This window comes from Vicugna pacos, chromosome 11 (assembly GCF_048564905.1).
Source record: "Vicugna pacos chromosome 11, VicPac4, whole genome shotgun sequence".
NCBI lineage: Eukaryota > Metazoa > Chordata > Mammalia > Artiodactyla > Camelidae > Vicugna > Vicugna pacos.
Genome location: NC_132997.1, coordinates 73130248 through 73144571, shown reverse-complemented (window position 1 = coordinate 73144571; position 14324 = coordinate 73130248). Strand labels below are relative to the sequence as shown.

General features: G+C 37.7%; 1 protein-coding gene and 1 long non-coding RNA gene across 4 annotated transcripts in view; one reads left to right on the top strand and one right to left on the bottom strand.

The window, feature by feature from the left end:
* TCTN3 (tectonic family member 3) overlaps nt 1-6221 on the top strand; it is a 24287-nt gene extending 18066 nt beyond the window's left edge. For all 3 annotated transcript variants that reach the window (XM_006218668.4, XM_072971642.1, XM_072971641.1), the window contains one exon: nt 5793-6221. In XM_006218668.4, coding sequence (XP_006218730.3) covers nt 5793-6029 — 237 coding nt within the window. In that variant the 3' untranslated portion in view covers nt 6030-6221. The remainder of the gene's footprint in view (nt 1-5792) is intronic.
* Nucleotides 1-14324, bottom strand: part of LOC140699367 (uncharacterized) — a 15635-nt gene extending 1311 nt beyond the window's left edge. The window contains exons 1-2 of the long non-coding RNA XR_012077504.1: nt 14120-14324; nt 13029-13192 (exon numbers count right to left, since the gene is read on the bottom strand). This is a non-coding gene — a long non-coding RNA (uncharacterized lncRNA). The remainder of the gene's footprint in view (nt 1-13028; nt 13193-14119) is intronic.

The following is a 14324-nucleotide window of genomic DNA, read 5'->3' as shown; positions in this document are numbered from 1 at the left end:
AAGTATTTGTGCTTCAGTCATAACCCTATACGTGAAATCCAGAGTCATAAAGCTTCTAAAAGAAACATAGAAGAATATCTCTAAAAATCTAAAGTAGGCAAAAATTTCTTGGACAAAACCCAAAAATCATTAACCATAAAATTAAAAATCTGATAAATTTGATTTCATCAAAATTTAAAATCTCTGCCATCAAAAGATGCCATTATGAAAATGAGAAGCCAGGCTTAGTTTGGGAGAAAATATTTCTCAGTGCATTATCTAACAAAAGATCATATCCAGAACATATAAAGAACACCCACAAATAAATAATGCAAGGACAAACACACACACACACACTAAAAAATGGGCAAAATATTTGAACAGATACTATACAAAAGGAGATAAACAAATGACCAATAAACATGAAAAAGTGCTCAACATTGTTAGTCTTCAGAGATATGCAAATTAAAAGCGTAAGACATCACTCACTAGAATATCCAATAGAATATTCAGCTAAGATCAAAAAGATTGTGATAACATGAAGTCTTGCAAGAATGTAGAACAGCTGGAATTCTCATACATTACTAATGGGAATGAAAAGTGGTACAACCATTGGTCTTTTACAAATTCATCTTCCCTATGACCGAGCAATTTTACTCCTGGGTATTTACCCAAAAGAAATTAAAACATATGTACAAAAACAAGACTTGTACAAGAATGTTCATAGCAGCTTAGTCTTTATAGCACAAAACTGGAAACAACCTAAATATCCCTCATCAGGAGAATGGGTAAATTGTGGTATATTCACACTATGGAATACCCAGCAATAAAATAATGAATTACTGAATCTCAGAACCATTTGTCTTGAGTGAAAAAAGCCAAACACACACAAAAATAAACTATAAGATTCCATTTATATGAAGTATAAGAATAGGCAAAACTAATCTTTAGTGATAAAAGCCAGAAAATGGTTGCTGACAGGGAATAGACTGGAAAAAGGCACAAAGAAACTCTCTGAAATGATGAGCATATTACAGATCTTGTTTTGGGTGTTGACTTAATAGCTATACAATTGTCAGAACTCATTGAACTGAACATGTAAGATGTGTACATTTTATTGTATATAAATTATATCCTAATAAAAAATTAAAACAAAAAGACACTTAAGAAAATGGGAAAAAGCCACTGACTAGGGGGGAAATATTTCCAGTACATTTATCTGACAGAGCTCTTGTATTTAAAGAACTCTCACAGCTCAGTTATGAGCTGAAGACGAATCTGTTATAGTCCATAGTCTGAGACATGTAAATACAAAAACATAAATCTAAGAGATGGTATCTACAGCTTTTTCTCTAATAGTGATTGTTTTCTTTTCATTTGTACTGATTTGACATAGAAAATTAGTATATATTGGTTTAAAAATTGTCATTATAAATATATAGTAATATATAGGATGTACTTTTTATTACCAAAGCCAAACAAAATCTAACAACTTTTCATGTTGTTACAAAATAAATCTTACTGGAGACAAAAAGAATTTTGCAGCATGTAAACTGAACTGAAGCAGAACTAAATTCCCTAAACTTCACAAAGTGTTGAAGCAGAATTGTTGGTGATAATTTCTGAAGTAAACATCATAAAATATTATACCTTAAGTTAGAAATAAATTAAGTCAACCAAAAATAAAAGAACTAGATCCATAGTAAAAGAAATGCACTGACTTGGCTATGTGCCTTTTGCTTTAATAAAAGAAATGAGATAACCAGACTTTGAGGGATTTTTTTTCCAGTGTTCTTCTTGCTGCACGTGCTAAACAATGAGTTCTCTAATTTTGCTTATACATAACTTTTAAAATGCAAATAAAAACCTTTAGACTTCAGAATTGATGTATAATATACTGAACTGAACTTTGAAACCTTGTTCTTCATGTGGCATTAAAACACAAATTCTAAAATGGATCAGTAACATTCAGTATTATCCAGTGACCTGGCAAGTGCATTCAAGTTCCTTTTAATTATTGGACTGTCTTTTAGACAATGCTTGTTCCAAACCTCCACACAAATATAGAGGCTGTATTTTTTACATATGAAGCATAAGCATTTCATATGAAATATTAATAAATATGTGAATAAATGAAGCACAACCTTTAGGGATCCTAATTACAGTGTGGTGGGAAGGATAAGGAGTCAAAGTGATCTATAACTGCAGACTCTTAAATTTTCTACCTTGTGATTTATTTATCTGTTCTATTAGTTCTGTATCTCCAAAATACCTCTATTCATTTGTGCAACAAAAGATCTTTACTGAGTGCCTACCTTGTGTCAAGTATCATGCTTGGTGCTAGGTATAGTGCGGTAGACAAGGCAGGCATCATCCCTGCCTTTATGGGAGGTGTGGAGCAGTACTGAGGTGAGATTTAGAACACTGCTATGGAAATTCTCCAGGAGATGCTGATACCCTGGGTCCAGGTGGGGACTGTGAGGGCTGCAGGAAGTAGAGTTCAAGGGACTTAAGGCTGTCACAGCTAGGACTTGATCGCTTAGATGTGGAGGTTGAGGGAGGGAATGAGTCAAGGATGATGGATAGAATTTATTTTGGGCATTTCATTCAGTTCTTTTATTTCTTTTATGTGGCAGAATAACCCTCATATTTTTTATCCCCTCTCCACCCCTTTTTTAAAATTTGGTTTTGTTTGTTTTAGAAAGCTGCCCTCAAGCTTCTGGAACCCACTTTGCCTGTCAAGAGACTGGAAATATACATCTCCCAGATGGCCCTTAACTAATGACTTAAAGGCCAGGAGTATGAAACCCTTGCCTTAGGCTGGGACCACACAAATTGTTGGGGCTGTGAAGCCTACCTTATAGCTCAGAGTTCCCCTGCAGATTAGGCTAATGCTAGATAATGATATAATTTATCAAATAAATTAGTAATTATCAAATTTATTGTATTAGTAATTTATCAAAATAACCTAAGCATATTTTTAAAGGCAAAAAATGCCAGGAAAGAGGGTCTCTTAAAAAATAAAAGCCCTATATCCCTCCTCACCATCCTGCTCTCCAGAAATTAACATGTTTAACTCTTTTACTCTTTCTTCTGGTATTTGCCTCAATTTGTAAGCAGTATCATACTCAGTTATCTCTTCATTTTGGAGTTTGTAGATACTGTATTGATGTCCTATTTTCATAGGTGAGTTTAGCTCTGTTACTCTCCTCCTACCCATCCCACCACTCTCCTAATGTAGTTAACATCAAAATGTTTTATTAAATCAATGTTCAGTGTTTCATTATTATGATTATATATTTATGTTGAGCCAAGTAGTTGAATTTTTGTGAAATGCTCATTCTTCCTGAAATTAATAATTACCTCATTTCATTTCTTTAGTTTTCTTTGAGCTAATGGCTAAGACTTCCCCCATACTCCAAAGCTCTATAAAATGCCCCTCGATGCAGTTTTCCAAACAGTTGAACTTGCCAATACTGTTACTTTTTCTACTTTCCCTACATATTTTCTTCAAGGAGACCTCCATAACCTGATGTATAATGGACTAGTTACTGCCCCGCAGTTGTTATGGAACTTTCTTTTACTGTCATCTTGGGGATTACCCTTGCTTCCTGCTTGTGTTAGAGTCACTGTTTACTAGACAGTACTTTATCATTTTTACTGCTTTACTCTTGTTTTGGTAGATCTCAAATTCTTATAACCTCTTTGCTAAAGATAACTTTATTCAACCACCATTGTCATCATCATGATACATGATTGATCATTTGGCTAGGTATAAAATTCTCGATTGAAAATGACTTTCACTCACAGTTTTGAAAGCATCCTTCTAGTTTCCAGTACTGCTGTTCAGAAGCCATTTTAAGGTATTATTTTTACTCCTAGTAGTCTGAAGCTTCCACAATATTAGGCCTTGAGTGGGTTTTTTTTTCATCTTACCAAACAATTTATGAGGTTTTTTTACTCTTAAAACTCAGTTCTGATAAATTTCAATTATTATTATATGTTTAATAATTTCCTCCCCACTGTTTTCTGTCCTCTCTTTTTGGAACTCTTGTTAATCTGATACAGGATCACTAGATTGATTCTCTAATTCTTTTTCTTTTCTCTTATTGTCTACCTCTTTATCTTTTTGTTCTTTCTAGAAGAATTCCTCAACTTTGTCTTTTAGTCTTACTGAATTTCTTTATTTTGGCTATCATATTTTTAATATCTGAGAGCTCTTTCTTATTCTGTTTCTTTTTATAATATACTTTTCTTAAATATTTTTTAACAATTATTAAATTGTTAACAATTAAACAGTTAAAATTTTTAACAATTTTAACAATGTAAAACCAGACTCTTCTATCATGAGGCTACTACCTCAGTTTTAACCACAGTTCTTCATGGGACTGTTTGTAGGTAGTTTAAATTTTGCCCTCCCCCCAAGGCTCTGAAATGAGTCAGAATAGCATACTAATTAAATCAAATCTTAGACAACACTGAACCCAAGGCTGAAAATTCATCCCCTATTCTATTTCCCATCCCAGACAAGCCATCCCAGTTTATAAAGCTCATCAGGCATTCTGAAATGAGATAAGTAACAAAATTAACACATTTTAGTAATGTCAACTGCAAAGATTTGCTCCAAAAATTGAATGTATATCTGTTCTCCAATATAAAGTTCCTAGGGAAAAATTAAAGTCCTAACAATAAATCCTCTTTGAAGTTAAAGTCTAAAGAAAGTTTATTACTTATTCTTAAGTAATAAACTCCTCCCCATTTTCTTTGTCAGGTTAGTCTCAGCCAGTCTTCAATGCCTGGCTGGAACCAGGAGCCCCTCTGCAGCTTCAGCCTCAGCTGGCTGTCCTTGGAATGTACGTGGGTCTTTCAGTGCCACTGAAGTTACATTAGTTCCACTCCAAGTCCCACATGAGCTTTACTGTTTAAGAAAAAAAAGAACCCAAAGAGCTAATATGACATGTAAGATTATCACAGCACTGGCCCCACATTCATTTATTTTAAAAACATCTGTAGAACGGTTATTCCAGGCAGAGATAACATGTGACATTAGAGCAAAGGAAGATAGATGGAGAAAATCTTCATTTCTGATTCAACAAGATAGTTACTTACTGCCATTGTAATAAAAAGTTTGCTTGGTAAGCACAGAGTCAGAACAAAGGGAATTCATTTTAGATAAACATGATTCCAGTCATCAAGCTGCAACCATATCTACCAAAGCTACATCTGTTACATCAGATACTTGGATCAGCTTGACAGGGTCCCTTTTCCTGGGAGCATCTGTTTCATCTGACTTGAATTGGTGGGTGGTTGTGAGGATCCTTTCTAACCCTGAGATTCTGTGAATCTGATGGGTTATTTATCTACATTGCTGAGTTCTTTGCTTTTTCCATGAAGTTACACATTTCTTTCTACAACAGAAGAATGAATAGAATTGCCACTACTGCTTCCATTAGTACATGTGTACTGTTTCAGAGGCTGGAGCCTTCTGGGACCTGGTAAGGGAGAGGTGCTAGATACATAATAGCAGGAGTTATGCAATCTGGCCTTTCTGGTATCAGGCAGCTCCCCAGTTGAGGGGAAGCTAGAGTCAGCTAAGTGTAACTGCTCACAGTTCTGGTGTCATGGACTGTTGCTAAGAAATTCATTTCCTTGTATCTCAATAGAAAGAGAACTACATAGGACCAATGTGGGAGGCACATCTTGCTTAGAGCAATTTGTTTTGAGTCTTTCTTCAGGGAAGAAATAATAGCAGTCAAATTGGAGGGCTTTGATGGGTGCCAAGCTCTGACCTGTCATGCACATTCTTTCTGCAGGATACCCAACATGAAACAGAAGTATCTTTGACAACTGTTGTGACCTTTGTGGACATTACCCAGAAGCCTGAGCCTCCAAGAGGCCAACCCAGAATGGACTGGAAATTGCCATTCGACTTCTTCTTTCCCTTCAAAGTGGCATTCAGCAGAGGAGCAGACTCTCAAAAAGGCTCAGTCTCTCCCCTTCTTATCCTGTGTCTCTTACTACTTGGAGTTCTCAACCTAGAGACTAAGTGAAAAAAAGAGAAGAATCAGATTTCGGTTTTCCCTGTGGGAAGTTCTGAGACAGCCTGCTTATCTTGGCTAAACAGGTTCTCACCTGCTCATGACCAGAGGAGAGCATTTAGGATAACAGAGGACCTAACTAAAGGAATCTTGGTATACGAAAGAAGGGATTTTAGGAAAGCAATAAAAATATTTTATTCATCACAGCTGTCTGCTTAGGATTCTGCAGACCACCAGGTACACACTAGATTTTCTATTTCTCAAACAGGAAACAATGCAAAGAACCCTTCTTCTGGCCCTGCAGGTTGTGTTGTTTCTGACTAAAGGTTTGCAGGATCTTCATCCGTCCACTCACAGGCACACTTGGGCCCAGCATTAAAAGGAACATGCTACTGTGTGCCCAGGTGAACTCAGGAATAGCTGCCCTCGACTTCAGAGAGAACAGACAGCTGGTGGCTGTATATTTTGTTTGGCTCCTCCCCACTCCCTCAGGTCACACTCTGCCCAGGCATGGTGGGGAAAAAGTCCTTTCTTCTCAGTTTCAGTGGAAATCCAGCCCCCTCTGCTACTAGCAAATGACTCTGCCACTCATTTCTGGTCCTCCCCTCCATTGTGGTGAGGACAAGTAAAGCTGATCGAGAGCTTTATTGTACTAATTCCAGCCGCACATAGAAGTTAAGTGATATGTGGTCTGCTGCATGAGTGTTTTCTTATATATGTGAAGGCTTTTAAAAAAGGAAAAAACTTCTATACATAGCACAACAGCATTTAAATCAAGCGACTTGAGTTCTTTTCCTGGGCGATACACTCTGGAGACTTCAATTGTGTGGCACTGACATGAATAGTGAATGCAGCAGGAAATCTGTTTTTCCAACATAAGACAATAGCAGCTTTAAAGGGCAATGCAGGCAGGCATGTTTGGGCCCTACCTGCATGACCAACTCAGAGAATCTGGCTTGCAGAGAAAACTACTTAAAAAGGTAATTTCCTGTTATTCTTGGGTGAAGAGGAATTAGTTGGGAATTATTATAGGCAACCTGAAAAGCAGGAAGCATAAAAAGGTGTAGGCCAGAGCAAAATCATACTATCCTTAAAATTAAGGCAAAATTTTGATGGAAGGTGTGTCATTTCTAATTGTCTTAACTTTTAATCCCTTTTATAAAAAAGAACAGAATGTAAAGAATAGGATATAATAGAATAATTAACTCTAGTGAAAATAGAATTGAGCACCTATTCTGAAACACAGAATTGTTAGGATACAGCCCCTTGGTGAGCTGACAGTTTAGTGGGGGAAGACTGATGTGTGACATAGGAGACACTTCTGCTGAGAGAAACAGTGTGGCCTATACTAGTAAGGCGCAAGCTTTGAGGAGGTGGTGGGATTGGAGCTGAAAATGACAGGGTAGGACTGGGAGAGGAGAAGGTGACGCCAGGAGCCAAGAACAACCTGGGTGAAGGCTCAGAGGCCCCTGTTGAAGTGACTGTGGTAGAAACACTGAATGGGCAAAATAGGCACTAAGATGGGATAAGTAAGATGGGCGCTCAGTATATGGGGGCTTGAAAGCCAGGCAGAGAGAACTGGGAGATAGTCTATTTTCTGACCAACTTCCACAACATATTAATGATCTGAATTTAAAACTGCTTTTTAATAATAAAGCATATACTTCCCTGGTGGTAAAAATTTTTTTTATTTAAAAATTTAAAAACAAATAATAAAGCATATACTTAGTTATAATAAATCCTGCTTCATGAGCAGAAAATACTAATTGTAAATGCTATATCTGATGGGTTTATCATTTAGCTGCATTCCAAAGTACCTCAAAGTAACCTACTTCCCCAGAATGAAGTGACAAAGTTCCTGTAGCAGTTGTTACTAACCTAGGAGAAACTGTTTCTGTATAAGGGAGATTCTGCACAAGGGGAGTTGGGAGCTGTGAAGCTGATGGCTGGGTTCCCACCAAAGTCTGTTACATAGATGTTATTTAATTCAGCAACCTTACTCCAAGGAGACCTGTGCTAAAACTGACCACAAAGCAATTAGAATATTTAGGTTCTCCAGTTTGGGCTTCTTAAAAGGAACTAAACTTATGTGACAACTCATCCTAAATTACAGGGTTGGAGACATCTAATCCACTCCCAACAGCCTAAGAGTCCTTTTCAGAGTCCAGTCCTTTTCCTCCTTTATGTAAATGCTTATTCCTGTGCCCAAGTGCTATGAAATCATTCTATGCCTTAACAAAAAACTTAGATCTCAACTACAATTCACATACCATAAAATTCACCCTTTTAAAGTGTACAGTTAAGTGGTTTTTAGTATATTTGGTGTTATGTAGCCATCACCAATAATTCCAGATCATTTTCATCTCCCTAAAAAGAAACCCCCTGCTGATAAGCAGTCACTTCCCATTTACCCTTTCCCCCTAGTTTCCAGCAGTCACTAATCTACTTTCTGTCTCTATAGATTTGCCAACTTTGAACATATCATGTAAATAGAATCAAAAAACACTTCTGTGCCTGGCTTTTGCGTAATATTTTCAAGGTTCATCCATGTTGCAGCATGGATCAGAACTTCATTCCTTTTATGGCTGAATAATATTCTATTATATCAATATGCCACATTTGGGTTGTTCCTACTTTTTTGGTAATTATGACTAATGCTGCTATGAACATTCAGATATAAGTGTTTGTATGAATTTTTGTTTTTATTTATCTTTAGTATATAACTAGGAGTGGAATTGCTGGGCAGCATGGTAACTCTGTGTTTAATTTATTGAGGAACTGCCAAAGTACTTTCCAAAGTGACTGCACCATTTTACAATCCCACTAGCAGTATATGGGGATTCTTTTTCTTAAGCATTTTTTAGTTTCTGTTTTGCTTTTTGTGCGGTTTGGGGGTGGAAATTAGGTTTATTTATTTATTTACTTAATATACACAGAGGTACTGGGGATTGAACCCAGGACCTCATGCATACTAAGCACACATTCTACCACTGAGCTATACCCTCCCCTAAAAATGGGAATTTTTTCTCTTAAGCATTTTTCATTTTTATAATCAGAAAATGAAACTATTAAAAAATATTTGTGCACCAGAAAAAACCTCCCTGTTTATTGTATGTAGAAATGTTTCTTATTTATGAGTAACTTCCCATTTCTATTGATGTATTTGTTTGACATTCTGGGCCAGCGTTTTAAATCAGCATTTCCTAAAGGCCAGTCACATCATAATCTGGAGTGCTTTATAAAAATACTGATTCCTGGTTCCTGCCCATAGATATTCTGATTCCCTGGTGGCAGAAGGGGCTCTAAGAATCTGTGTCTTTTAAAAGCCTTCCTGGTGCTTCTGATGTCAGCCTGGTCTATGAAACTACCAAGTGATGTTGCATAGTGTGGCTGAAATTGGTTTCATTTAAGTGTTTGTCCTGTCATTGCCAACTCATGTAGTATGTCTACCAGCCTGGCCTTTTCCCTGAGAATCCCATCACACACAGCTCGCTGAAGGGGTGAGCCCAGCCTCCATGTTCTTGTCTGCATGCCCTCCTCTTCCTGCCACCACTGACTAGACCAAAAATGGAGTCCTGGACTAAGTAAGGCCAGTAAGATTTTCTCTCTGGGAATCTGAAACTGGGACCAAGTCTAAAAGTCAGTCAGGAGTAGACACCAAAGAGATTTTAGGGATGAGTAAGCCATTTTCCACCAGCTGTTCACTAATGAAGAGTCTAACTTAAAAGAAGGGGAAAAAAAAGGAGCAAATGTGTGGAGAGCTGTCAATAGGAAACCCAGAGATGGAGAGTAGTCTTGGTTCCCAGCTTCCAATTCCTTGTACCCACCTCTTACGAGATCTAATTTTACCTCCCACTCTCAGAGACTGAGTTACTCCTTATAGTAAATTGCCTTGTTTAAATAAGTTTCTGTCACTAACAATTAAAGAAACTGAGACTAAGATAGCTTTAACCTAGTACTCTATGGTGTGTAAGGAAGCAGTCTTCAATCCTGTATCCTTACAGTCCACTTCTGAATAGTCCACTTCCTACGTGACTTTCTGTTCACGTCCAGCCCTATTTCCATTTGCTGAGACAAAATTTAAATCCCTCCAATCAAAAAGGAAGCACTTAAAAAATAACCACATACAAGAAAGACACCATGGCTGAATTATTTCCTTGATTTCTGTGGAAAGGTAACTAGCTTGTAATTCTGGTATTCCATTTTTCCCAATCCATAGTCACATATCTCCCACTCCTTTCTCCTTACTGGTGGAGTAGAATATTAATCGTGGAATAGTAATGAAAATAAAATAATAGTAGTAAACAAATAGAAAATGTTTCAACAACGTTAAAGGGTATTCATATTTGGTCTTCTTAACAACCGTATAGACAGGTATATGTAGAATATACACTATAGAATATAGGCAAGTATTGAAGATAGATAAGGACAGTGTTATTATCCCATTTCTTATATGAGAAAACTAAGCCCTTATTTGTTTTTATCCTTATTTTTTACTTGAGAAAACTAAGAAATTAAATTCATTCATCTATCAAATGTTTTTTGTCTATTATGTGCCAGGAATATGCTTTCCTGCTTTCAGGAGCTTATATTCTAGCAGGGAAGGCAGACAAACAATTACCATATATGCGTTAAGGACACATTAAGAGCAAAACAAGACTTCCTGAGTGGAGAAAGCCTCTGTCCCCAATGGCTTTAGCTATACCCACAGTTACCTATTTTGTTGTACGTTCATGGTGAGAACCTCAAAAGCTCAATTACCCCATGAAACTACTGGAGGGCAGTTTTTGTATCCCCTACCCTACTTTAAATCCAACGTCTCAAAACAACACATGTTGGGAGGTTCTCATTCCTTCACCCAAAAGAATTGCTCCCCTCATCTCTTTGCTAACCCTGTATTGCAGCACCACCGGGTTTGTAAGTAGCCCTCCTTGTCCCTCACCGCCCCACTTTCAAGTAGTGAGCTCTGTCCTTTATGCTCCCATGCCCTGCTGGAGCCTTTTCCCGAGCCATTATTTCTTACTTGAACCTCTGCAATAGGCTAACCAAGCTCCCACCTTCTACCCCTCTTCACTGATTTCAGACACACAAATCTGATCATGCCATTCCAGTACTTTGAAAGTTCATGGTTACCCACACACCTACAGTCAGTTAATCTTCAACAAAGGAGGCAACAGTATACAATGGAGAAAAGACAGTCTCTTTGGCAAGTGGTATTGGGAAAACTGGACAGCTGCATGTAAATCAATGAAGTTATAACACTCCCTCGCACTATACACAATAAACTCAAAGTGGCTTAAAAACTTAAATATAGGACAGGATACCATAAATCTCCTAGAAGAAAACGTAGGCAAGACATTCTTTGATGTAAATAGTGGCAATGTTTTCCTAAGTCAGTCTCCCAAGGCAATAGAAACAAAAGCAAACATAAACAAATGGGACCTAATCAAACTTAAAAGCTTTTGCACAGCAAAGGAGACCATAAACAAAAAGAAAAGACAACCTACAAACTGGGAGAAAATATTTGCAAACAATGCGACTGACAAGGGCTAAATTTCCAGGATATACAAGCAGTTCATACAACTTAATAACAAAAAAACAAACAACCCAATAAAAAAAATGGGCAAGACCTACATAGACATTTCCCCAAAGAAGATATACAGATGACCAATAGGCACATGAAAAGATGCTCAATATCACTAATTCTCAGAGAAATGCAAATCAAAACTACAATGAGGTACCACTTCACATGGGTCAGAATGGTCATCCTTAAAAAGTTCACAAACAGACATAGAATACAAACTTGTGGTTGCCAAAGGGGTAGAGGGTGGGAAGGGATAGACAGGATTTCAAAATTGTAGAATAGATAAACAAGATTATACTGTATAGCACAGGGAAATACACACTAGATCTTATGGTAGCTCACAGAGAAAAAATGTGACAATGAATATATATATATATATGTTCATGTATAACTGGAAAATTGTGCTCTACACTGGAATTTGACACAACATTGTAAAATGATTATAAATCAATAAAAAATGTTTAAAAAAGTCCACAAACAATAAATGCTGGAGAGGGCGTGGAGAAAAGGGAATCCTCCTACACTGTTGGTGGGAATTTGGTGCAGCCATTACAGAAAACAGCATGGAGATCCCTTAAAAAACAAAAAAGTTACCATATGATCCATATGATCCAGACCCACTCCTGGTGGAGAAAACTCTAATTTGAAAAGATACATGCACCACAATGTTCATAGCAGCACTATTTATAATACCCAAGACATGGAAACAACTTAAATGTCCATCGACAGACAATTGGATAAAGAAGTTGTGTTATATATGTGTATGTATGTATACACACACACACACATACACATATATTCCATTGTGCGCGCGCGCGCACACACACACACACACACACACACACACACAGGAATACTACTGAGCCATAAAAAAGGATGAAATAATGCCATTTGCAGCAACATGGATGGACCTAGAGATTATCATACTAAGTGAAGTGAGACAGAAAGACAAATATGTGATATCACTTAGATGTGGAATCTAAAAAATGAAAAAGATGAACTTATTTACAAAGCAGAAACAGACTCACAGAAGTAGAAAGCAAACTTATGGTTATCAAAGGAGAAGGAAGGGAAGGATAAATTAGGAGTTTGGAGTTTGCAGATACACATAAAACAGATAAACAACAAGGTCCTACTGTATAGCGCAGGGAACTATGTTCAGTATCTTGTAATAACCTCTAATGAAAAAGAATATATATATATATGTGTGTATATATATATAATATATATATATCTCACTGAATCACTATGCTGTACACCAGAAACGAATACAACATTGTAAATCAACTATATTTCAATTTTAAAAATGAAATAATTTAAAAAGTAAAAATTAAAAAGTCATGGTTCTCTATCTTTGAGGATAGATAAAATTCAAACCTTTAACATGGCACAGAAATTTTGCAAAGTGCCCCCCACCTCCACCTCACCAAACACCTCTCCTGTTGTGTTCCACATGCAGCCTCTCTTCATAAGGTGTCTCATGCCTCTGCATATTCCATTCCCTCTTCCTCCTGTGATTCTGCTCACCTCTTCTAGGTGAACTACTTACTTCCTGTCCTTCAAAGCACAATTCGAGGTCCTCGGTTCAATCCTCAGTACCGCCATCAAAAAACAAACAAATAAATAAACCTAGTTACCTCCCCCCAATAATAAAGCTGACTATCAAGTTACTTAAACAATGAAAAAAACTAACTTAGGAAAACTAAGACAAAAATAACAAAAATATAGGAAAACTGCTTATTTAAGAAATAAATATATGGAATAAATTATTTTTAAAAATTAACGAACTATCAAAAAAAGCACAATTCTAATATCTACTCTTTTTAAAGCCTGGCCTGAATTCCTGGGGACCTCCTCCTCTAGCATCAATCACATTGTGTTGTAATCATTTGCTCACATATCTGTCTCTCCCCACAAGGCTATAAACTCATCTAGGGACGGGACTATGTCTTCCTCCAAACCTAAGGAATGCCTGGTACATAAACAGCCAGAGTTTAACGAATGAGGGAATGAATAAACAGGCTCAGCGATGTTATTAGGGACTACTACACAAGGGGCAGGATGCCTTCCTCGCAACCCACCTCCACTCAAGTGCTCTGCCCACCCCACCCCGCCACATGCCCAGCGTGCCCAGCATTAGGTCTGTGCCTATGCAGGAACATGCCCTTTGAAGAAAACACAGCAAGTAGGAAAGAGGGAGAGAGTCTGAGTTCGAATTTTAAGGGTGGATCCACATTCGCCTTTGGAATAGTTCCAATTGTCAGGTATTAAATACAACTCTTTTTATATAGTATTCTCACCAATGCCCTTACTGAAGGAAAGGTGGCCTGGGACTCTTGGGGAAACCTCCAGGCGACTGGGGGTCAAATCATTTTATCGCAGTCTGAAAATATTCTCATTTAAACACACGTTTGTCTGGAGCGTGGGATCCTCAAATATGTGCAAATTGACCCAACCTAGTTCTCAGGTGTGCCTTGGATATAATGGCCAACACTGACAAACACAGTGTGGGATCTACCAGCTATTGAAGGATCCGGGCATCTTTTCTGCCTCCCAGGAACGTCCGATGGGCGGCTCTTGGACACTCTCTTTAGCCCCTGTCCCTGTCCGCTCCTGGGACGTGGACGTTCACCACGAGCGCTGGAGCCCCACCTCCCAGAGTCAGCCCGGGCCTCGGCGGGCGGGGCTCGCCACGTGGAGCGCGAACCCGATTCTCGGAAGGT